Source organism: Boleophthalmus pectinirostris, unplaced genomic scaffold (genome assembly GCF_026225935.1).
Source record: "Boleophthalmus pectinirostris isolate CB_2022bp ecotype Guang Dong unplaced genomic scaffold, ASM2622593v1 HiC_scaffold_3, whole genome shotgun sequence".
NCBI classification, from domain to species: Eukaryota; Metazoa; Chordata; class Actinopteri; order Gobiiformes; family Gobiidae; genus Boleophthalmus; species Boleophthalmus pectinirostris.
The window spans coordinates 39194642-39220983 of NW_026571299.1; the positions used below are offsets into that span (position 1 = coordinate 39194642).

Genomic DNA, 26342 nt, shown 5'->3' on the forward strand with positions numbered 1-26342 from the left:
ATAGATGCTAAATAATAATACTGATTGCCATTATATCACTGACACAATAATCCTAGTACAGAATTTCCCCAGAAAACATAATTAATGGTTAGTTAATGAACATGAGGTGCAATAAACATATTAAATATTTAAGTTTTTTATTCAGCTCTCTACAGTTCAAATCTCAGGGCAGAAAAATAACAAAAAGCTCCCCACTAGTACAAACCCACAGTAAATATTGACCCACAAAAATAATTGTACCATCCATCATATATTGAACAGTAAATCAATATAGTAAGTATCATGACAGGCCTATAGTTATAGATGCTATATAAGTAAAAAGTGTGTCATGGGTAGTACATATTAGCCCCACTTTGTGTTCAAAATTTGCTAAAGCTAATTTCAATTACTTAATTGACCTACTGAGCTGTACATATCTAGAAGTCAAAGAAAACTAGTTTACTTCACCACCCTTAGTACAACTGGTGTTATTATTACTGCAATTGCTGATCCTTTTCCGCTGCTTTGAGCCTGTTTACAGGCCCTGAATCTAATTGTCACGGCATCCACTTGTGAATGACTACATAGGAAATGTGATCTTTTTGGGTGTCTACTCCTTTCCCTAATCAGTGTTTCCAAACTATTTTTTTTGCCTATATTCTCCTTCATTCCCTCTAGCAGCCTGGCTCTTATCCAGAAGGTAATCAAGCATGCTATGAGAGTGAAACAAGACAGACCAAACAACAACATTGGTGTCTTTTTTGGAGCAAATACAAACGACTTGAGCTTGCGAGAGGAATCTGATTCTCCTTCATCCAACCCCTCTTTGCATAAACAGTCATGATCTCGCTGCTGATTTTGGACATACAGTACACAGATACATATTTCAGCAGCAAGATCTCATAGTTTTGTAGTAGGAAGCCAGGAGACAGGAAGCAAAGGTCATGTATTTTGCAGCGCATTCACAGGAGAGATAGTCCTAATTATTCTAGAGATCTTTCGTGCATGTTCTTTTATAAACTTCTTGATTCAGTATGGGTTCTTATGAATGCTATCCTTGTCTTCTTTTAGAATTAGTTGCTTAACCAAATCATCAAATCATCATATGGACCACTTGAAACTTATAAATAATTGTCTAGAAAAAAAAAAAATCTCAAGTTGACTCTGGAAGCAACCCTCCCACTTATCTGTGCCTTGTACTCACACAAAGAACACTACTACTACTACATACTGTAATGTCAGTATGTAGTATAATTAGCATTACATTAAACATTGACACTTTATGCCAACACTTAAGTGAATGAAAAAGATAATGTAATTGGTAACGCTGCTTTATTTCATCATCTAGAGCGAAGACAGAGACATTCACAAACATTTGCTGGACTGATTTATACTGTTTAGAGCAAACAGCATCTGTGGCAGCCAGACCACATTTCACGCAGTGCTCAGTTTACCTGTGGAAACATTCTGCACACTGGCACTTTATAAATCCTGGGTCACTTGAGGAAAATAAGACAAACAAAATGTGAGTTTCTAGACAAGTCCTGGATTTGAGGAACATAAAGCACTTTGAATATTATACTGATTTGTTTGGAAAATACTTACAAAATACAACCAATAAAACAGTAGACTACCAAAAACCTAGATGTTGAGTTAATGGTTTTGTTTGCATTTTATTTTTTTGTCATACATGTCAGGAATGTCTCAGTTTGATTTCTGGGGCCTTTATATAGTTTGATCATACATGCTGACATTTAAAAAATCAAATGACAGACTGTGTTGACAGGACAAATCACACCATACTGTAGTTCACCATAGACTAATCTTAATTGCTCACTCCCTCTCCCTGAGAGTTAGTAAATGCCCCATTAGCGGATAAACAGAGCAGCTATTGACATAAGCTCTGAATTTATGCACTGTGTTAGCCACAGCAGGTTGGTGGTCTGCCCTGAAGTTGGAAATGTACAGACAAATGGAATGCGGACGTCTTGAATCCAAATATTGTGTGAATAAATTGCTCATAGGGTAAACCCTACAGTTAGTAACAATGCAGCAACACCACTGAGGATAACTTTATACTGTATATATAACTTTATTGATTACTCTCTATATGGGAAACATACATTTTTTTATATTCCTCAACAGAGGGCTAATAAAATAAACTGACGTTACTCATTTATTACATTGAAAAATAGGTCTCCCTAAGGCTAGCATTTGAGCCTCTGTTTTGCCGTAGTGTCCGTCCCGCCGCATAAGCAGATCTGTGATACTGATAGACATTTAGTACATATCATGCTGTTGGATTATTGTTTTGGCTGGGCCTATAAAATGTGCATTTGACAAATTTTTAAATACCACAACATTTCAAGTGGAATTTTTGCCGAGCCAGTCTATTCGAATGTAGAAGGGCCTGGGATGGTCCAATCATTGGTGATTTGTAGCGTAACACACATCACTCAGCTGCGAGAAACATCTCTACTGAAATGTCCTCGTAACATTCAGAACCAAATGTATAACTTCTTTCAGCTCAGATGAAGAGAATTTGGCGTTTCTTAGTCCTTTTGTTTTTTCTCATTTTAGGCAGAATTACACAGAAACACATGTATCTACTCTGTACACTTTTAATTGTCAGCCGCACACTCTATCTTTAGCAACATGTGGGTTTTGTCTTTCACTCCATTTTCCCATTCCTGAACCCCCTCTTTCTTCTTGTCCCCAGAGCTCCTAAGTCTCAGCATTCCATAAGTTGGTCACAGAGAGCCCCTTTGTGCTGTTGTGTGGGAGGGGGTGCCCAGTCCAAGCACTCACCTTAGGAGACCACTGACTACTGTAAGGCCTTCTCCGTCTGCCCTCCACCCTCTCATGCCTTTCCATCTCTTGTGCTTTCATTACACCTTCACTAACACATCCACTCTGGACCTGAGCCGCTAAAAAAATGTTTGAAAAAATAATAACCAGTCTCCATCAGATAGGCTACTGATGGAACTCAAAATGGGAGCAATGACAGAGAAAAGGAGGAGACTATATGCCTGGAAGATGCACACTTTCTTAGCCCACGTTTCAGATTCCTCCTCTCTAATGTTTATTTAGTTAGATGTATTCAAGCCTTATTTTGGTTTAGTCCAGTTTTGATGCCATGCAACAGTATACTCCTTTCAGGTCTGATTTAGACCTGTAATAGCCACCAGAGGTTATTTACAGATGTAGTCAAACCTTTGCTCAGTCTCCTTAGATATTTGTATTAATGTTTGATAACTTAATTAAACATAGCATAAACATATACCCTCTTCTAAAAGTGTGGATTACAGAGAAATTTGTTTTGGTGTGTGAGATCTTCCCTATCTGCACCACCTGTGGGTTAATGGGTTCAGTTTGGCAGAGGGTTAGAACCCAATACTTTGGTTCAAATGAATTCTCTTAATACTCAACACATTATTCAGCACATAAATAACTTATAAAGGATCATTCAACCACAAAACAGTATAAGCATGTGTAGGAACCATTTTGACCTTTTATTTGTTGCTTACCTGTTGCTTTGTCCTCCATCCACTGTGTGGCAGTATGGTGCCCTCCTTAACATATTTAAGGGCCAAGAAGGCAGCCACAGGTGTGGCTGATTGGAGGCAAAGCGTTTTTGACCGCATTTTTTGTATTGTGGAATATGTGGATGGCATTGGTAAGCCAATAAAGGACTAAGAATTTATCTGTGGATTTATATTACAAGCGCATCAGAACAACTTTAAATCAGTAGCCAGGTGGCCAGTGGCATAGGGCCACTGGCTGTTACATTAGTCAAAAACGCGCCTCAGGAGCTACAACACTGGATCTGAAGTGAAAGAACCAGCACGTTTGTTGGAGGCAGCTGGAAGTGGAGTTTTGAAACTGTCAGTTGCATGCTGATAGCTCAAGATTGGAGATTTCTTTTGGACTCAGGATAAAAATCCTGCAATGGGTAGGCTATGTGGTGGATCATCATTCTCTCTAAGACCAGAACTACTTAAGAACTTGCCTATTTAACTGTTAGTATGGATCACAAAGTGGATTATGACAGTTATTTGTCACATGGGATGTGCAGAATTGGAACTGATGATCAGAATTCCTCTTCTAAAGTTAAAAGGATCAGTACATCAGCTCTTGTAAAAGCTAAGGCAGAAAAGGCTGCACTTTTAGCCCGTGCATCATTCATTCAAAGCTAGTTGTTCCTCCAAAGCAACTAGCTTTGGAGGAACAGATAGAAATTGTAAGAAGAAAGAGAGAATTGTTGGAGCTTAAAGCTGAACTTGCTATAGCTGCTGCTAAGCAAAGGGTGCTACAGGAACACAACAGGAAAAAACAGGAGAAGCACAGGGCTAAGGAAACACAAGCCCCAAAGACAACTACTCGGACGCCACAAGCTTCACCATCTTCAAGCATTTTCTCCCCTCCATTTTGTCTGCATACAGGGGCGTTGAAAGTGATTGCATTCACTCTCCTGATGAGTGTGTAGAAATAAAACCAGGTGTGAGTTTGTATGAGACCTCATCAGACACTAAGGACCAGTGCGCTTATGAACAGTCTCAAATACATGAGGATGAACTGACTACTTGTTTGGACACTACTGTGGATCACTTTGTCAGTAGCAGTGAAGATACGGAGTCAAAGCCTGCTGTGCTGAGAAAAGGATACATGGAGGAAGGAGTTCTACCTGATGCAGATGCGCCTGTTAACATGGACATGGATTCAGCAGAACGGACAATGGGTAAACTGTTAAAGGTTGATGGCAATGGTCTTTTGACAAAGGTGCATATGTCCAATTTTGAAATGTGTTTGGCCAATTTGAAGTTGCCTGTGCTTATTTTGAAACATTCTGAAAAGGCTGTCAAGATTGTCCATCTGAAACCAATTCGAGTTTTCAAAAGAAAACGATGGAAAAATTGACATTTAAGATTTTTCTAATGTTGGACACATGTTGATGACTTCATTCTATTTACTGAGTACTTATATGGATTTGTTAATGTAATGTACAATGTACACGTGACTCCTGTAAAATGGCTCCTTTTACTATTTGTTTTGTAATTGTTTTTCTCTCCCGTTTCAAACAATTAGGGGCCGGTAATGTAGGAGCCATTTTGACCTTTTATTTGTTGCTTACCTGTTGCTTTGTCCTCCATCCACTGTGTGGCAGTATGGTGCCCTCCTTAACATATTTAAGGGCCAAGAAGGCAGCCACAGGTGCTGCTGATTGGAGGCAAAGCGTTTTTGACCGCATTTTTTGTATTGTGGAATATGTGGATGGCATTGGTAAGCCAATAAAGGACTAAGAATTTATCTGTGGATTTATATTACAAGCGCGTCAGAACAACTTTAAATCAGTAGTCAGGTGGCCAGTGGCATAGGGCCACTGGCTGCTACATTAGTCAAAAACGCGCCTCAGGAGCTACAACACTGGATCTGAAGTGAAAGAACCAGCACGTTTGTTGGAGGCAGCTGGAAGTGGAGTTTTGGAACTGTCTGCTGCTACAGCATGTATTTTAGATGTTATGCAGGTCATTTACAATCAGAAAAATCATAGGGCACTGAGAGAGAGCGAGAGGAAGAGGGAGAGGGAGAGCATTCCTCACAGGCTTAGATCCTGAGAGAAAGAATGAGCTGCACACAGGGATCTCCTCACGAGACAGAGGCATGTGGCCTTTTTCAGACAGATTACAGAGAGGGGCAGTGCGCCCGCTGTGACCGGAGCAAAGCACTGCAAACACACTACTGTCACTTTTCATCAAAACTAAATGTGTGCACAGTGGTTTAAGCACAGGCATCTTTACATAGACATTTATGTGCAGACTTTTACAGAGAGTTTGGGAACAGCAGTTGTCTTGGTATCTGCCTGCTTTACACTTCATTGATCTGCCTCTTCAGACCCCAAGCAGCAGAGACAGGAATGTGCGATATATGTTGTTTTTTTTGTTTTTTTGTTTTGTTTTTTTAATACAATTAATGAATGGATTTATTTGAGTATAGATAGCATAAATACTGCGATACATATTTCAACATGTCTCAAAAAGGTAATGGGAAGAAGTGTAAATTTAGTTTCATGTCATAATCTGGCTTCAGATTCTACAGAAATGGCAAGTGATTCAACTCCAAGAGGAATGTAAATCAGCTAATATTAAGTTCAAGAATTCAAAGGTCATTTAGGACATAATGGTAAATAAACATGTAGGAAGTTTGTCCTGTACATGAGCCTTTTCAAGTATGTCCATGGTTCATCCATCAGAAGATGATGTCAGCACCTGTGTGTAGAAACATACTACACGTGTGTTCAAGTGTACCAGAGAAGTGTTTGAATCTGTCTCATTTATGTGTGAGGAATGCTTCTGTTTGGGCAGAGTCTGGTGTCCCTTGGGTGCTAGTAACCTCCTGGGTGACTCAGCACCTGTGGTGTGTATGGTGTTTGGTGTGTGTGTGCGCGTGTGTGTGTGTGTGTGTGAGAATGTGGATGGCGGCATGCTGTGTACAGTCTAAGCCTTATTCATTCAGCTGAAGGAGACATTACTTGTGTCATGGGTGTATCTAACCAAGACCTGCTAGACTAGTTGATGATGCATTTTTCCTACATTATAGGTAAAAACTTTGAAAAAATTCTGAGACACTTAACTGTCATTTCTGAGAAAATTGTTCTGTGTACTTGACCCATCCTTCAGTGTCACTGCCATGTATCTCTGCAGACTGAAGGTATTTTACAGTTTGATTGAGCACTGATAAAAGGATCTGTGTTGTTTCGAGGAAAAAGACAATACTTACTGTTACACTACAGAACATCCTATGTATCAATTGGTGAGCTAATCCAGAGCAGCAACTCAGAAGTCCCAGCTTGTCTCTGCTTTTCATTAAAGGTTGTATAGAGGATTTTGTAAGTGAAGTGAAATACAGCGACAGTCCTTTTTCCAATATTGTGCATGCGTAACACCACCATCCTCCTCCACAGCTCCCTCAGTAGAAATATCTCCTCCCACCTCCTTACTCTAGAAATCACGCTTGTTTACATCCAGTGCACGTTCAGAATTACTGTTGAAATTACCTGTCTAGAAATATTTTAGCGAACGACGCATCAGTTTTTAGACTCTTCGTCTGCTTCAGTCACGCAGTCGCTGGAAGGAATCTCCAAGAATCACCTCAGTTTGTCTTTGCTCCTTTTCACCTTCACTTCTTCTTTCAGTGACCTCAAAAACTGACTTTCTTTTGCGGCGAACCAGTCGTGGATTCTCATCTGCCATCGCAACAAACTTTGTGCGAATTGCGAGGAAGCGACAGTTTGAAAAGCCTCTAAGAACCACTGCATAAACCACGTAATCCCCGCACACCTGCGAGTCAATTACATTAGAAACGTAGGGAGTTTCATTGACAACCTAACAGCCAATAGATAAAGAGGGAGCCTCGTTGTCTATTGGCTGGTGTTTATCTGGCCTCACTACATCCACAGTTGATAGATTTTCATTCTTTTTTTTTTTTTTGGTCATCATATTTACAAGGCTGCTGCGTCTCTGTAATGGTATTTTAAACTTTTACTGACAATTTGAAACTTAAAAAAAAATCCTCCATACAACCTTTAAGACTGGAGCACAGCTTCATAACTCAGTCCAGCTTTAGGCAGTGGGACTAGGTTCATCTTTCCAGAGTCTAGCTCTCAATGTGTCTCTGTTTTCTACTGATCCTCTATTTCTTTTGGCATATTTCCAAGAAACACACCAACAACTTTAAACATGAAGAATATTTTTAAAGGGGTTATATTTTTCATGAATAACAATAAACTTTTTTTGCATCTTTTCTCACACTTTCTCATTGCGATGACCTCTTTCCTCCCTCTTTTCCTCTTGATCATGTGTCTGTCCTTTGATTCATGGTTTTTGGCCTGAAGCTGCAGCTGTGCAGTTATAAGTGGAACATTCCTTTTACTGCAGTAGACACTATTTGGCCTGTGATTATGCAACTCTATCATACGTCACAACACATCTGACAAATAAAAACAAACCTCACAGTTACTCCAGAGAAAGTACTGATTATTTAATTTCAGACAGTATGTGTCTGCTGACCCTACACTATAAAACTATATCACAGAGATAACAAATCCTACAAATGTACAACCATGGGCTACAGTATGTATAAAATAATTAAATAGCCTTATAATTATCTGAATTATCTTGATCTGTATATACTGCATATTATATTTATATATAAATGTTATATAATTTTTTAATGTTTCAGATCCAACTTGTTAACACATCAACAAAATCTTAGCTTATTAGGGACTACATTTTATGCAAATAAGGCAATTTGACATTATATTGATATTGGTCATTAATCATTTGTTCTTTTATTGTTTTTTCTCTTTGGTTTGCCTGTGGATGACTGAAGGAAGAATATAAAAAGACCATCACCCAGATCTGACAGCAGCAGTGAGGAAGCTGCATGCGCTAACACCTCCATTTGGTAATAATTACACAGTCGTCAGTTAGATGAGCTGGTGTAGAGTTGCAGAGAATGTCAGGCACTTAAACAGAACTGTACTCTCCTACAGTCCACAGTCTTTCACACACAGACACTAATGTTTTATGCACGTTTACCACCCAGAAATGTATGACTAATAGTGAACACACAACAACTGTTCTTCTGAGGAGGCTGAAGGTATTCTTGTATATTGTGATAACAGGGATAGTAGGCCAGACAAGCATCAATGACAGACTCTTGTTGTTAGTGGGTTAATGGTGGGGTTAAGGCATGTCATCAACTCAGATCACAGACATTTAAAAAAAGAGAACATGCCATTGAGTTAAAGGAAGTCTGTTTCTAACCAAAAGTGACATATTTGAAAGTTCCATTAGTCAGGACACTGGGATGACAAGTCGGTTTAGAAGTTTGAAAATGTTCAGATAAATCTTTGAATAGTTGCCCCCAAACCTGGCCATAGGCTTTTGCTGAGGTCGATCAGTCGTCCCCCTCCAGCAGCTGTTATTGTGACAAAGAAAACAAGTGAGTTGACCAAATATTGTGTTGGTGTGTGCTCCTGAGGGCAAGAATGTGGGAGAGAAATAGATATAGCTGTAGTGCTGACCTGGGCACAGCATTTCAGCTGCTAAAACAGAAGTGCAACTTAAGACTAAACCAGCAAACCTCTTTTCCTGACAGGTTGTGTTAGCAATCTGAGGGGAATAAGATTTGGGGAGTGGGAGAAGCACTAGTTTGTGATGTGTACTTGCTTCATGAAGTCAATCCAATGGCTCATGTTTAGTGGTATTTACACCTAGTTTTTGTTTTCAACTTGGTGATGACATGATGTGTAACTATGACCACCCTACTGCCACAACTCATCACAACGTGTATTGGATATAACATTTTCCAGTGCCTTAGCTGTAAATTGCCCATGGTCTTTCATGGTTATAAAAGTAGCAATAATAAGCATCGAGGATAACAAAGGTCTTAAAACTCGTATTAGCAAGTCATTGGCTGTAACTGCACAAAAAACATTTATCCATCATCCACATAAACAAACAGAAACTGCCTCTTCCCCTCCAGCTAAAGTCTCCAGACAGTATATTCAGGGGTCCACCTCCTGGTTCCATCTGTGACACCCCTCTGCTATGTAAAAAGACCCATTCATCCGCCCACCCCAGCTGATCCTCTGCAGGAAATTAACTCCATACGTACCACCACTAAGCCGTCACAACACAATAGACTGAGCTCTGTCTCTTCCAAGCCACTTCTTGTTTAAAGTTGGTTGATTTATTATTCTCTGAAGATTAACAAATTACTCAGACATTTTGAGGAGGTTTGAATCACCCTGATGACAGAAGGGGTTTGTCTCCTGCTGTGCAGTGCCCTCTTGTTTTGTTTGGTCAGTGAAGAATTTGACATTACTGGCCATATTATTTTCTCACACACGTGTAAATACAGTCAAGGCCATTGATGAGATCTGCTGTCAATGTGTTCAGTTTAACAATTTATAAGCACTATTTGTGCCTCGACTAGAGTGTCACAACATAGATCATAGGTCAGAATTGCATTTGGACTGTAAATACAGTCTTAAATTGAAAGTAAAAATTAACATTGATTTGCCATACACATTTTCTTTCAAATTAATGAAATAAATCTGTCTATGAACAAAAAAGCTCATTCCTAAAAGTATTCAAGTACTCACTGAAAAAGAATGGCCCCAAAAAGGAACTTGATTTGACTTTTATATTTGACAGTGGCTCAGTGGTTAGAGGAGTGCTACCCCAACTCCAAGATCAGAGGATTGATTCTCGCTCCAAATTTCTGTCGTTCTTGGGCAAGACACGTCACTTGAATTACCTAATATGAAAGTGGTGTGTGAATGAATGATTGGTGGTGGTCGGAGGGGTCGATGGTGCAAATTGACAGCCTGACTTCTGTCAGTCTGCCCCAGGGCAGCTGTGGCTGCTATAGTAGCTTACCACCACCCAGGATAGTGTGAATGAATAATGACTACAGTGTAGTGCTTTGAGAGGCTTCGACAAGCCTGTAAAATGCATCACAAGTGCAAGACATTATTATTATTACTTAATGATGGCCATCTTCATCTATGGACTTGTAATGGGGCTGCTTCCAGATCTGGTTCAATCACTTGAACAATAAAAATGAAATTATGAACCCATGAACTTATTTAAAGACAGAAAATTAAGAATTATGTAATTATGTAAAAGAAATGCCTCAAAGTTGAGTGGGTAGTTATACCTGGGGGTGGAGAAATTGATCACACTGATAGACAATCCAGACCTGCTGAGAAAAGAGACAAGAGAAAAACACAGTGTTGGAGGTGTAGAACTTTGACTGTAAAATATTGTTTCCTTATTTTCTAGCTCCAAAATATGAACTTTCAAACTTAGATGGACAGACAATCAAATATCTTCATTGTATGCTTTACATAGTAGTATAGAAATAAATGTACTCTTAAATACCTTAAGATTTTTTTCCCAAAAATATGAATAATGTGTGAGTCAAAGTTCACAAATGCTCATGAAGTTTCCACTCCTCCTAAACTCCCCATTCTCCCCCATCAACACCCCTTCCCCCAATCTTCCTCTCAAAAACACATGCTAAAACTGAACATTTGGACTATGCCAGCTCTGACCCCACCCCCAACTCTTAGATATAAAGATAAAGATATTTTGACAAAACTATATTCTCCTACCTTCAGATATTCAGATATTAAATTAGACCATTTCATTCAAAATTACATCTTTCTTCCTTTTTTTCTTTGACTATCCATAAAGAGCTGACTCTTATTTTTCACCTGTCACGTCAGTGGCAAAAACTGCTAATAGCAAATTGTGAGCTCTTGGTGAAAACAGTCGTTGTCTTGAGCAAACATTTGTGCTGATGACCCTAAACTACATTCCTTAAACAGGTCTGTTTCCCAGAATATTGGCGCACACAGGACATTCTAAGTGCCCCAAAAGATGCTGCTGGAGTGGTACTTAAGGGATGTGTGAAATTGTATTATTTTATAAATGAAAATAGATGAATAAAATCAATCTTAGACTTTGATGAACTTTAAAGTAAAGTAGTAGTAAGATAAACATGAAATAAAATTGTTACATGGTACATTGCAGAATTGTGTATGTAAAGTAAAATATGGGTAAATATATAGTATGTTATATATTTAGGAGGAAGAGTTTGGTGAGGAAATACAGTGCTAGACATCATCTGCTTTTCTTAAAGGTAATTATGTTTTGTTTTTTTTTGTTTTTTTACTTGTTTTGTTTTTTGTGGCTGGTCTGCACTTTTCAACCTACTGCAATTTACCTAGAACAAGCTGGACTTTTCATGAGATGTTCCTTTTACAAATCTCTACAGGCTGGTTTTAAACCCAACAATGCAAGTATGCAATAGGAATCAGGTCACATTTTTCTGGACTTCACAGGCACAGCTTTTAGTCACTCTATGGAGCTCTGGTATTTAGCTGTTCCTTAACCAATAATCCCCAATTGATGGAATAGTCTTCTTATTCAAAAATGTATGTATGTAAATGCATATGGGGAGCTGTCCTAAATTGTATCATTATTGAGAGGAACTTAAATGAAGTGTGGATAAAATTTTTGGAACAGAGATTCCTTTAAATTTTGAAAAGATGTTTCTGGGCAAGGCGGCATTAAAGTGAGGTTAGTTCAAGAATGGGAGATAGGGTTGTGTTGAGTTTGATATGGCTCTAAGGGGTATGTTGTTTGAGAATTTTACGTAAATTTTTTTGTATGTTCCATGCCTGTTATCAGTTACTCCTATGGCCCTCATATAATCTTCTTTCTCCTGGTGCCAAACAGTGTCAGACGCACCTCTCACTCTAACCCAAGTCTCCCCTTTTCCCATACTTTCTGATTATCTTTGCAGGCACACACCTAAAGTCTTCAACAGCCTCTGCCAGTCAGATTTTTGCATATCCATTTATCAAGATCTGTACTTTGTCAGTCAGTTGTATTTTCAATTTTATTCATTACTCATTGCTGAATCTGAATTCTGATACATACACACTTCTCTGGTAAAAGGTAAGAAGCTGTTGGTTAAACACCAAATTGCTTTCAAGTAGTAATCATGATTTAGCTGCAGGACAATGCAGCTCATCCAGGTGTCATGAAAGAGCAATGTGGCATTAAGACACACTGAAGAAAATTTTTTTTTCTCATATTCCACACAAGAAAGTAGATTTCCAAAAATGCATTTACTGACCTATTCACAGATTTCTTTTAGATCTCTGTCAGATTTCAATCCCCAACAACTCAATGACACATGACTGCGAAACCTGGACTAAAAATGAACAACTATTCCACTGACCCACTGAAGTAGTTGTCCTTAAACGGTACGGTGTCAGAGAACAGAAGAACCTGTGCTCACTCAGAAGGCTCCAGCTGCTGCTGTTGCCCATAAAGTGTGTGGGGTCAGAGGTTACAACCTGCACCACACTGGGGGATGGCAGCAGATAACATGCATGCAACCTGTCACCAGTCACTTAAATATAGCTTACCCAGTGCATAGGTAGACCAATTTAAGTCATTGAGTTATAACTTCATCTTCATTCAAATGAGCTGATATTTTTTGTTGTGTACTCCCTGTGTAAGGACAATCTTGATGTAATTTCACAGATTTACTATTTTGTCATGCCCAGTTATAATTAAATGTGTCATCATAATGTCAAAGACTAGTCACTTTTTATCATTTTGCAATATGAATTCCACCATACTCCAGCTGTTAACATAATATGTAGTAAGCCTACTGTTATAAAGGCCTTTCAAAACATTGAAACAAACAAATAAGAATTGAATTCTTGACATCTGGACATTTAAGGTCCGCCCTTGAAATTGCATAAACTATTATGTTTGGGGGCAATAACGCTTTCGATGAACGGGACGTGTGGGGGGCGGGGCGCCCAAAATATTCTAAAAAGTTTGAGTTTGTAGGTTCAATTGGAGCACGTGGATAGAGGAGTGGCCTGGGACGAGTTTAATGAAACCTGGGAGACAGAATGGGAGGGAAACGGGGCTCATATTTCAGCCTGACAGGGGGTAAGAGGGCGGCCAGCTATTTGGAAATATCCGAAGATTCATTGAAGGTAGCGGGAACATAAAACTACAGCGTCTGGCCTGAAGCGGTCGGTGCTGAGTTTGTGCGGCTGGTCACTGTCCTGCCGCTGGATTTCTCCGCTGGGTTTGAGGGGTGACTCGTGTCGAATGGTTCGCCTTTTTTAACTGGGGACACATACTAAATCCCGAGAGAAGCTGCACTCGCCTTGTCTTCTCTGTCAAGGGCCCTGCATGTCTAATATTTAGACATGTTCAGCTATATGGATTCCAGGACTTTACTGCTACTTGTAGCATCACAAGTTTGTCTGTTAACCATTGTGAGATGTCAAGAAGACCGTAAGTGAATCTTATTTTATGCAGTTTGGGCGGGCTGTTGTGGTCTTTTCTATAAACGGAAAATCATATTTGAACTTGCACCTGCTCCTAGAAATTTGTCTCTTTGATATACTCCTCGAGTGGCACAGATTTACGCACAGGCTAATTTAGCTTTTTAGTTGAATTAAGATAGGCCTTATCTATTCTAGTTTATGAAAAGTTTTGTGTGTGTGTGTGTGTGCGTGTGCGTGTGCGTGTGTGTGGCAAATTTAAGTAGATGCACGCTCTTGAATGTGCGTAAAAGTCACGGACGCGGAGCTATTACGCACGAAAATGGACCCGTGTGTGAATTATATGAAGTACTTATTATTATGGCGATTGTCCTTTTTTTAATCTATCTCAACCGGAATAAAGTTAAAGGCATTATGATTACTGAACATAATATAAACATTCTTGCCGTTATTTGTTAATTAAGGGGTCAGAAACCTGTGAAAATGAAGCTCCTTAAACTTCATATTTTCATAAGGCGCTTGGTGATTGAGTAGGGGGCAGGGAAAAGTGAAAGGTGGTCAGGCTGAAGGGCCTTTAGTCAAAAATGTTCACATTCCATTACTGTCAGAGGGCATCCAGGCGAATCCCTGCTTGTAGAGGTGCTGAAGTGGACCAATAGCTATCAGGCAATAGAAACCATAGATTAGTTATTTTATTAATGAGTTGTTATTGTTATTAAGGAGTTGGATTTTCACTTTATTTTGGCCTCAACAGTCTTAAAAAAATGAAAGTGTGCCTGTAGTCTAGGGCCAGAATTCGTCCATATGATTTCAGGATTTCCATCTGCTTAAAAGTTCACCAATAAGTAGTGACAGTTGCACCAGACTGAGAAAGAGTCAGGGTGTAGTAGACATCGATTGGGCCTTTCAGTGCTCCTGAAAGGTAACTTTTACATCACATTTTGTTAAAGAGGAGAGAAGAAAACTAAGTGGCTCTGCAGAAGTAGCCATCTAAAGCTCAGGTCTAGTGGCTCAGGTTTCTCCCTCCCATATGCAGGCCTCAGAAATAATACTAGCTTTTATTTTATAACTGGAGACAGATTTCTCCTCTGTGAATTCTGCTTATGATCTCGTCCAATCTCAGTGACCTCTTTTTCGAGTGAAAATGCGTACTATAAATAATTTTGTCACACAGGCCTATATCATGATGCATTTAAACTGTTGAAATGTACTATTTCAATAGTTAGCCATCGTTTTATATCTTCTTTTTTTTAAACAGGTGGAGTATTAATCAACATTTTTGGATGTGTTTGTTTGGGCCTTCCTTTCCAGACTAGGTTTACTCAAGGCAGTAGTTTGTGAAGTTGCCCACACTGTCTCATTATGCTTGCCCAAAAAGACCTCATTCATTGGTGCTGTTAGCTTCAGCATACCTGAACTTAAGTAGGAAATATTATTACTTACAGTGCAGCTCTTGTGCTTGGGGCAAATTTTTGGTGCATCAAATCTTCATGTGACACTTGGCTACAGTATTTTTCTCAATATTGACTCTTAATGAGACCTCCAGACTGTGAGCTGTTTAGGTACAGGCACTGTAAGGCATTCACGTGTTATTTGAGCCCCTGTACAGTAGAGTTTTGAGAACCACTCATATTTACTCAGCCATGGTTTTAAATTTATATTTTTGGTAAAAGCATTGTCAATGAAAGAAATGAGGTTGCCGGGTTGTCTCCCTCAATGTAAACTCTATGGCCTATATTTAACCAAAGGAGGAGTTCAGGCACACTTCACTAACCTGTGTGAACTTTTGGACGTTGCTTCAAGTCTCATCTGATTCTAATCTGGTGAGGTTAGACTGACTCCTGGTGGTGACTATGCAGACTGCACTCACTTGGCCTTGTTGCTTTATTATTGTATAATTGATATTCATTTGAATTTTGGGGAAAGAATACAAAAGAAAATATTATGTTAATAACTAGAGCTTCCATATGCAGTATGTTTTGTTTTTGTTGTATGGATCTACATACATTTAAACCATGTATTATTATAGTATAATCATGTCAATCTGTGTTGACTAAAGCAAATGTTGTTCATGTCAATTCAAATTAAACCTGTGTCTCCCATAGCCTTCAAAGGATATTGATGCTAGTGTTTACAGTCCATTTTAAATCCATTATAAATCAAAGACACTGACCAGGAACAATGAAGTTTTCTCACGAAAAATATGACTACAGGGAAGACCAGCTATCATCATAAGCCAGTTAAACTAACTGTATGGCTAAATGTACATATTTGGGCTATTAATGTTAAACAATTTTGCCTCAGTTTGCATCCATTCCCAGAGAAACAGGTTGTCTGATGTACAATGTCTTTTGCCTGATAAACAGTGACGGAAGAGGATGAGCTGAGCTGTACACAAGATGGACAGAGCTATAGCGACAAGGATGTGTGGAAACCTGAGCCCTGCCGCATTTGTGTGTGTGACACGGGCACTGTCCTTTGTGATGAAATAGTCTGTGAGGAGCTCAAAGACTGTGCCAAACCTGAAATCCCATTTGGAGAGTGTTGTCCTGTCTGCGCTGCTGACCCATCTACACCCAATGGTCGTAATTTATTTATCACACTTACCATAAATAAATTGCAGTTCGATCATGGTTTCTTTGGTGGATAGAGGAATGTATTATAGTTTATATTCTTGTTACGTAAAATCTAATAATAATACTTCTGACATTGTTGACCAAATTAAGTAAACCAGCTTATTAATATTTATATAATATATTATTTAAATTTATCACATCAAATTTTGAATTTAGAATATGCATTCAAAAGAAAATCAAATTTAGAATGATCAGATCTCATTATGTTTCAATGTTTCAAATCGATACAGCAGTGGACACATGCTGTGGTTGACTAGTTTAAAACCATAGACACCAAAACAATATCTGAACATTCATTTTGTGTGTATATTATATTGTATTCATTTGTGTGATATGGTATGATATTATATTATACAGGAATTGGCACAACAATGTTACACAACAACTGCTGGTATCATTTTTGAATAGTTTTATCTTCTCTAGTACAATGTCACACCTTTCCAAATAATCAATTAACAGCTGACTATCCCCAAAGCAACACATGATGAGAACACAACAACAATGGCACTTCTAAAGAGATTTCAGCCCAGTGCCACCGCCGCCTTATATTTTCATAACTGGTTTTACCTTGGCCCCATCTTGTTTGAATACTCAGTGGTACTCTTTAGTATCATGAAGACATGTGGGAATGATTAAGGAAATACCAGCAGGCAAGGCCTCATCTATATCCTCTCTGTGTAGAGCACTATCCAACTCCGAACAGAGGATATTTCAAAGGGGCTGTTTGCGACATTTAAAGCTGTTACAGGAGTCTGATGCACAGAGCCCCCAGTATTCAAACAACATGGAAATGTCAACAAAAATGGGCCAAGGAGCATGGCTAAAATCAGAAGTGTCACTGTTTTACATTGCCTTCGTGTAGATACATGTTTCAAAGATGCTTTTATGCATTCATATTAAGCTGTTTCACATAGATTTTTTTCTTTCACTTATGAACAATTAATACACTAGAAATTCTGTTTGCTAATATGGCTTTTAAAGGTCCTATATTATGCAAAATTTACTCTTGTGAGCTTTAAACATCATAATGCTGTTACTATCAAAAACATACCTGGAGTTGTGTTTTCTTTCATTCACACACAACTCTAGATATGTTTGTGATGATTAAACAACATTATAACATAGATCAAAAAATAGTGTAATATTGGCCCTTTAATGCAACTCTAGTTTTCACATTCTGACCTTATGAGATGTTAAAATGTATTTACAATTGACCATCTCTGCACCTTTGCTCATTCTGTTTAATCTGCTTTAATTGCAAATTCTATTACTTTGACATGGCTATTCAACCAACACTGTCCCAAAACACACAGGCATTTAGGTACTAGAATAGCAATATGCTGATTAAGGGTCTCATATATAAAGTGTGCATACATGTAAAAATTTTACATATATGACTTTCCATGAAAGTTTGTCATCTATAAATAATGACATGGAAATATGCGGTCCAGTCAAAAAACTTTGTGCATCGGGGTTTTCAAAGATCTGAGTTCAGAAGAAGTTTGTGTTTTGTCTATACGTACATGTTTGGTAAGAATTCCATGTAAAGTTATACATTATAATGGTGCATATGTGAAGTGCATACGGACAAAAAAGTTACCCATGCTACTTTCAATATTATGATCTATAAAAAGACAGACATGAGAGAGTGCATCTGTGCTTTGAGAGAAAGCAGTGAGCAAGTTTTTAGGAAGTTTGTGAAAATGTGTGCATTGTTTGTACCTACAATTTAACATTTTATAAATGAGACCCCTGAACAGTATGAACATTTAATGGATTGTATTGGTGCATCTGACAATTAATAAGTAATCCAGAAATTATTCAAAACTTTGCCAAAACTGTGATATGAGGCAAGACTATGTACTGTATGTTTTGTGCACCGAAACATAAAGGCTAACGGTGGTTTCTCTCTCCTCCTTTCTCCCTCACTACAGGAGTCCCAGGTGCTAAGGTGAGTCAAAAGAAACATAGCTGTGCATGGTTTGTTTGTGAAATTAAGACAGGTGCTATTATCCTCTGTCTGCACTATGCCCTTATCAGCTATTAGTAGAGTCCTGTAGTTTACGGATTTAAATGGGACTTTGATGTGATTGAACCTCCTCAATAATAGTTGCTTCCTGCGTCATATAGTGGGATAATAATACTCTTTGGATATCCATGATGCTGTTGTTAATAGTGGTATTTATATCATTGTTTTGACATTTTTTACTACAGGGGCAAAAAGGTGAACCTGGAGATATTACTGATGTAAGTTTTCAAATTTGTTGTCTTTTTTTTTTTTTCATTCACTAAGATAAATGAAGACCAGGCAAATAATGTACAATGAAAGAGAATTGAAGAAATCTTAGTTCATATTAATGTCATTTACACCAGAGAGTTTATTGTAAAAAGTGCTATTTGAGAAAGAAAATAAGCCTTAAGGATATCACCTATACATTACAAAAGGTATTGTGATGAGTAATATAACCTTATAAAAGGAATTTCCAAAGACATTTAATTTGTCTAATCTGGCACTTAGTTGAAAAACTTGGCAGAAACAAATACCTATAACTATCTCTTTGTATGTCTGTAATGTTGCAATATCACTCTGGTAAAGGAAAGGAGGAACCAATAATACAGGTCTAACAGTTATAACTAAAACATGTTTCTCAGTCATGGTCCAAGATCAAGTACAGCACTTGGAACAAATGAGTTACATACATTTATTAGATTTACAATTTTAAAAAAGTTATAATAGGGCAGCTGCACATTCATGCAACATGAAAACATATTTTACACACAGTAATCTAAAATGAACGACAACAAATGTCCTACTACAGGATTTGCTTGATATAAATGATTGAAAATAGACCTCTCAGACCTTTTGCACAAAGTACCACTAAAGAAAAGATTTGTCTTTGCAAGTACCACCAGATTTTAACAGGCCTACAGGCCTCCTTACAGGACTATTCCAGGTCTACATTATTTCCACTGCAGTTCTAAACAATAAAGCATCCAAAGGAGGACAAATAGTAGATTAGATGAATTCTAAATTAGGCAAATCCACAAACTGATGAGCTGCCCAAGTACCACTTGAAAGAGCTTACATCCCACCAGTAGTACATGCAGTTTGAGTGAGATAGACGTTATTAAAAATGTGTAGTAAATATGATACATAGACACACAATAGAAAGCAGTCATTATAAAGAATTTTCTCTTGCATAAATATCATGAGGTGCTTCATATGCCAAACGTTACATAGTGGAAATCTCACTGATATTTATGAGAAAGTATTGGGTTGTTGAATTGGAATCTTCAAAATTCAGTTTATTTTCATTATTTGCAGAAGCTCAAAACTTTTACTAGACAAAATAAAAGAACAGAAAAATCATGGTCCTCAAGAAGACAGCAAAGTATAATACAACTTGTTTACAATTGCTCTATAAAGACCCTCAAGCTGCCATTATAGCTGCACCTGTAAATGTTTAAGATAAGACACATAAGGAAGGAAATGTGCCCTTGTTTTTGTTTGCTGTATGTGTCAGTCACGCCTTTGTTTAAAGAGTATAGCAATAAACAAGACCCCTCCCCTCTAATGAAACAGGCTTAGAGATCTACACTTTAAATAATAAAAAGTACGCTTACTGTAAAGAACATGGACTGTATATTTCACTATTGTGTAATATTATTTTCTTTTAATGTAATGAATTTTGTATGAAACATTCTCTTTTTCACACTTACAGGTTGTAGGACCAAGAGGACCAGCTGGCCCAATGGTATGCATTGCCTTCAGCATTTCATGTAATCCATTCAATAAACTATTTATTTTCTTGAGAATTCTTTCTGTTTCAAGGTAGAGGCTGAGTCAAAGTATAAAATATAATTTGAGGCTGTATAGGAAATGGAAATAGGCCTGACATAAAAGCTGTCAGATTACAGCTGTTTCTGACGCTCTAAATAGAGGCAGTATCACCTGAGGACATGTACTGAAGTCTTTTTGGCTTTGAACTAGGGCCCACCAGGAGAGCAAGGACCCCGCGGACCAAGAGGAGACAAAGGCGAGAAGGTGAGTTGTAAATGTCCCCCCAAAACTGAAATTTTGATGACTTTCACCAATAAACATTTATATGTGACATATGCCATAATAGATAGTGCAGTTATTGTATTAGTAGAAACATTAGTATTAGCCTATACAATTAAAGAAAGGTAGAAGAATGTGTGCTAATGTAAAAGTTGTATTACTTCAGATTAATATTGCTAGGGAGATGTATAGGTCTTTACTTTCAAATGTCACTTCCCATAACAACCCTTGTATGCTACAAATATACTCTTAGATATGTAGCTTAGCTTGTACTTGCTGGTTTCAAAATGAGTTAATTAACTGAGCTGCAGAAGCTGCATTATCACTCATTCATGATTGGCTGCTGGTGCTGAGGTTTAAGTATTGAGGATTCAGAGGATCCAATTTATTTTCAACTAGTTTTAGGAGTTAGAACAAGTAACCTAAATGAGAGACTCATCTGAGGCTAATTTTGCTTTCTGATGGATCCATTAAGTAATTAAGAAAAGAACTACATTTTCAGTAAATACAATATTTGAACATGTTTACCTCATATCTGTGGACATAGAGAAGTCATGGTCATAATGTTTGAGCTACAATGATTACAATTACAATTATGGTAAGTTTGTCAAAAAATAGTTTCCTTTCTTCCCCTGTTAACATGCTGTATCCATTGAGCTTTCCTTTCTACCTTTCCTAGTGATTTACCTGATTTTACGATCACATTATATAAACCAATGCTGTGTAAAATGTAAGACTTTAATCATCAATGTAATCTAACAAGACATGTACAAGGTAATGGCTGCAGGCTCAGTAATTTACATGGTGTAGCTAATTTATATGCATAATATTTACATAGAGCCCTATATTTTTCTGTCATAAGAAGACTTTTGGTTTTCACCACATTCTTAGTTCAAAATTCCCTCAGAGGGTAATATGTCACTACTTGCACACTGGTATGCTGGATGGGCCACCGATAAATCCTCAACAAGCCACTTCTGGAATAAAATATTAGTTTACTTCTAGTGTGCTGGTAGAAGCAGATGTCTTAAAATGAGTTTAAGAGCTCTGTTGCATCATTACATTTTAACTGTTACTGTCACACAAAATTGAAAATGACAGAAAGTAGAGTTCAAATATATTGATGACATCAATGGGAGAATTCTATCCAAAAGTTATACAGCTTTTACACTTCAGAATTTTATTTTATTTTTTTAATGATACTTTAAACATGATTACATTAGAAGAGTTTTTCTGGGTAACAGTTATGGAATTCCCTAATGTCATGTTACAATTTCCAACTAGGAAGTAAAATTTGAAACCTAAAAATGGCCATTTGGGAAAATAAGTCTGAATGTTTTTGTGAAAATCTAAAATATTATGATCTATAATCTATAAATAGATAATCAAATTGGAAGTAAAATTGCTCTCCTTTTAGTTTTTGCTGTCTTGTTTAGATTTTACTGACATTAATGTTGACCAGTACAACCACTAGAGGTCACAAGATGAAGACAATGTACCTTGTACCATACCCAAACCATTCACAAATGTGTTATGAATGGCTTTATACAGTACATTTATCCATTTGGGTAGTTTCAGTTTATCATTCAGTATGATTATATTGTAGTAACAGTTAAGATCTTAAATTGTTGTCTTACTTTACCTGTAAAATGCATTTTTTATAAAATGCATTTTTATTTTTATGGTACTGGAAATATTAGCATGTTCACATAGACCTGTCATGATAATTACTATACTATACAATACTATATCTGAAAGCTGGAATAATATATTTTGGAGATCAGCATTTATCGTGTGTACATTTTCTTTCCACAATTGGGAAATTGTGGTTTTGCCTATATGATACGATCTGAGCTGTAGGAGGTTGAATGAATAATCTCTATCAGACTCATTACAAATGCAGACTATATTGATTGATAAATTGATTGTATTTAATTGACCTCCATTAGCCATCAGCTATTCTTCCTGAGACCTATGTAGCATGTTTTGGGACGCAAACTAAGTACTAAAGTGTGTCATTCTGCTACTTATTGCAGTGTTTGGTGTTTTTTAAGTAGTGTAGATTTAGAAGTTTTTGAGGCATAGTCCTGCTTTAGGGTTTTTGTGTCAGTTGCATAAATTTATATTAATGAATTCAGTCATTCATTAATATTATCATTTATCATCTATATTTACTTCAGCAGTGCATCATACTTCAAAATGTGTTATCATGACAGACCTATTTTCACATTATGTATGATATTATTTGTTTCATCACTGCTTTAACATACAGTATATCAGACTTTTACACACAAGCTGTTATTCAGTATTTGACCAGCATGTTTGCCAAATTACTCTAACTGGAGTAATCATTGGAATTTTATTATCACATTCTTGAGTATATATCTCTATAAGTTCATGGCGTCTGTCAATTGCAGGGAAGCCCTGGCCCTCGTGGCAGAGATGGTGAGCCTGGCACACCCGGTAACCCTGGCCCCCCTGGACCTCCTGGACCTAACGGGCCTCCCGGACTTGGTGGGGTAAGTAGCTGGTGTCTGTATTTTCTTTGTATTATAAGATCTTTAGGGATAGGCTCACTTTCACCTATTGTGAAATCAGCAAAATACAAAACAATCATTGGGACAGAAAGCCTATACATTTTGTGAATTAGACCATGGAGGAATAATTTGCAGTGAGAACAAGCAGGTCTTTGTGAGCAAACTACAAACATCTACCAAGTCCTCATATTTTTGGCTGTGTGTACTACTGGCGAGACTCTTTGCAAACATCACAGCTCATCAGAAGCAATAATTTCTACTTAGATAAATAAACTCCAAAGAAAACACGCACATTGTCGGCCACTTTCATATGTTTCTTTTCACTAGATCTTTGATTTTGCAGTTTGAATGGATTGCTTACCCTCAGAATTGCTTACCCTCAGAAGTCTCATAGTTGTTGTTTTTTATGCAGAGACACTCCTTTATTTTGTTCTAATGTCCTCCTATGTTTCCACAGAACTTCGCTCCTCAGATGGCTGGAGGTTTTGATGAGAAGTCTGGTGGTGCCCAGCTGGGAGTGATGCAAGGACCAATGGTGAGCTCTAATCACCCCCAACTCCAGTCTGTTCCCTAGCAGCACTGACACTGTGCAACTTGGATGTGGGAATCTACTGTTTTTTTTTTGTTTTTTGGTTGTTGTTTTTTGGAAGAAGTGTGTTTGCCCTATGTGGGAATCATTGTAAAATGAATCAAAAACAAAACACTGAATGGAATGTATAAAGATGAAGAGGATACGAACATTGAGATGCCCTATATAAGGAAACCTTTTTATTGTGGGTATTTTTCACCATTTTGGAGCCTTAAAATTATTGTTGGAGAAGTGTTTAACTGGAAAATAAATCCTCCAAATGGGAATACAAGAAATATTTATAAACAGTGGAACCACATTTGGAGAACTCTGTTGGCATAGAGGCTTGCCTGGGACACAACAAGGAGCACACTGGGAGATGGATTTTGGAGCTGCAGTGAATCTTGGCACACTCCCACCTTGATGGAGGTTTTATTTGGAAATAGAGTAAAAGGATTTGATCTTTGTCAGGAGCTGTGGTCTACTCCCATCTTCTACATATTCGTCAGTGAGGAGCTCACCCCCTTCAAAAGAAAGCCCATATTTACTGCAGATCTGCACAGTGAAAGCCCATCACAGAATTGACCCCAACCCTAAACCCACCCAAAACAGTCAAACAAGCCTCATAGTCAGATGTATGAAGCTTATATGTGTCCATGTGCACAGCTATAGGCTGTGATGGTAAAAACCCACATTTGAGATGTGTCTGGCTGCTGTCGCACACTTCCCACATCCACTGAAAGACCACTTTATTCACGCCTGATGACCCCACTAGTGCATGCTGCTTTTGGCTGCTAGCCCAGATTTTTAAAATAAAAATGACAGAGCTTTACCAGTCTAGTAGTTAAACGTTTTTGCCTTCAAAAAAAAAAAAAAATGCATTCATTATTGAACCAGGCAAGGGATTTGGCCCACCCTTTGAGACGGTCAATAAGAAGTCATGCACAAAGAATGACTTTGACATGTTACAGTCAGATTGCATTCACAATAATTGCCCCTAACAAGTATTTGTGTTCAAATAGAGATGTCATAACAGTAATCAACACTCTACATAAAAGACAGTTCAGAAAATTCAATTTAGAATGACAGGTGCAGATGTGTTATTTTGTTCTATGTCACAATGTGCAAAGTCATGGAGAGTTCAGAGTTGTTTAGGTTGCCACTAGTGACCTTTGCACTCCAAAACACACCACAGGAGGAACAGAGGTTACTTAAACAAAAAAATAAGAGTCATAGGCAGCTTGAGACAGTCTGTATGCCAGTGAGGAATTTCGAAGGATTTATGGATTTGACAAGCTGAGCTTAAGTTTCACCTCTGGGCTAAGGCAGGTGATCCTTTTAATAGGTTCCGACAATATCCATGTGGACAAGACCTTCATTTTCCCCCGGTGATATAATTGTTGAAAATACCAGTGATGCTTCTGGACTTTGTGTGTTTGGAGCATAGATGATGCACCTACAGATCTCCTGATGTTGTATCTTGTCTCTTTTTTTTTCTCAGGGCCCAATGGGTCCCAGAGGACCACCTGGCCCCACTGGATCACCTGTAAGTATCCTGCAAATTTCACACATCTTAGAAGCAGTTTGCGTCAATGGTGTGGCAGTGCCATTGAAATTCAATGTGTAAATGGCTATATTTAACTTCATGAAAAAATAAATACAAATACCTCCAACAACCTGAGACACATCCAAAATGCATGGGTTGGGAGAATTTGTTACATATTGTCACTATGAAAGGTGCTGGTTGTCAATCTTCCATATCTTTGTTTATACACAGCCTGTGAACCATTACGTACATTTGAATGAGAACCAACTACAGCTCCCTCAATCAATGTTTCTTAGAAGGAGTTCTAAAAACAGTAGAAATCCTTTAATGACAAAAGTAACCTCCTTGTGTTTTATGTGTACTCAGTCCTATCTAACTATGGCCTGTAGTCTGGGGGCACTGCTCTTGTCTCCCACCTGCAGCTGTGGGGCTTGTTTCAACAGCACCAATCAGACACACAAGAGCACACCTGACTATTAGACACTCTGATGCTCTGTTCTCTACCTGCAGTTGCCCCACCTACTCAGGAAAACTATTAAGTTGTAGGCAACGGCAAGCAACTTGTTTCAACTTGTTTTCTGGCATTCAGTAGACAGACTATGATCTAAATTCTAAAAAGATGTAAATTTATACAGAAGTGAACATAAATTAGTTTAGTATCTTTAATTCTGTATGTGCACAATACATATTAAACATGAGAGTGTTAATGTTTTGTTTTATTTTTGCTGTTATATGTTTTTGAATAAATTATTAACTGTATATTTGTTACATCTTAGGGACCACAAGGTTTCCAAGGTAACCCAGGAGAAGCTGGAGAGCCCGGACAAGCTGTGAGTATCATATGAAGAATAATACTTTGCACTTTGTGCAGGCCACTGCCCTCTGGTCTCTTAGGGTTACTTTTTTTTTTTCTTTTACCCTTTCATTGTAAATCTTGTGAATTTGCAGTGAATTTTAATACTGATTTTAATACTGATTTTAGACACCTTAAACACTTTTGCACTAAACAATCTTTCTTTTAACTTACTAGTAACTTAGTAATTAAAAGGAAACAAAACTTAAAATATAAATATGTCTCAGTTTCCATTGGGGTATTTTAATGTGCTTGTCAATGTAATTCTTAGA

General features: G+C 37.8%; 1 protein-coding gene across 1 annotated transcript in view; it reads left to right on the top strand.

Annotated features, from left to right (window-relative positions):
* The first annotated feature begins 13604 nt into the window (after positions 1–13604).
* The window catches only part of col2a1b (collagen, type II, alpha 1b), a 31040-nt gene continuing 18302 nt past the window's right edge, over positions 13605–26342 (top strand). Inside the window, exons 1-10 of the mRNA XM_020936903.2 lie at positions 13605–13880; positions 16237–16452; positions 18441–18457; positions 18721–18753; positions 20229–20261; positions 20498–20551; positions 22984–23085; positions 23561–23638; positions 25173–25217; positions 25994–26047. Of these exons, the coding sequence (XP_020792562.1) occupies positions 13793–13880; positions 16237–16452; positions 18441–18457; positions 18721–18753; positions 20229–20261; positions 20498–20551; positions 22984–23085; positions 23561–23638; positions 25173–25217; positions 25994–26047 (720 nt within the window). The 5' untranslated portion in view covers positions 13605–13792. The remainder of the gene's footprint in view (positions 13881–16236; positions 16453–18440; positions 18458–18720; positions 18754–20228; positions 20262–20497; positions 20552–22983; positions 23086–23560; positions 23639–25172; positions 25218–25993; positions 26048–26342) is intronic.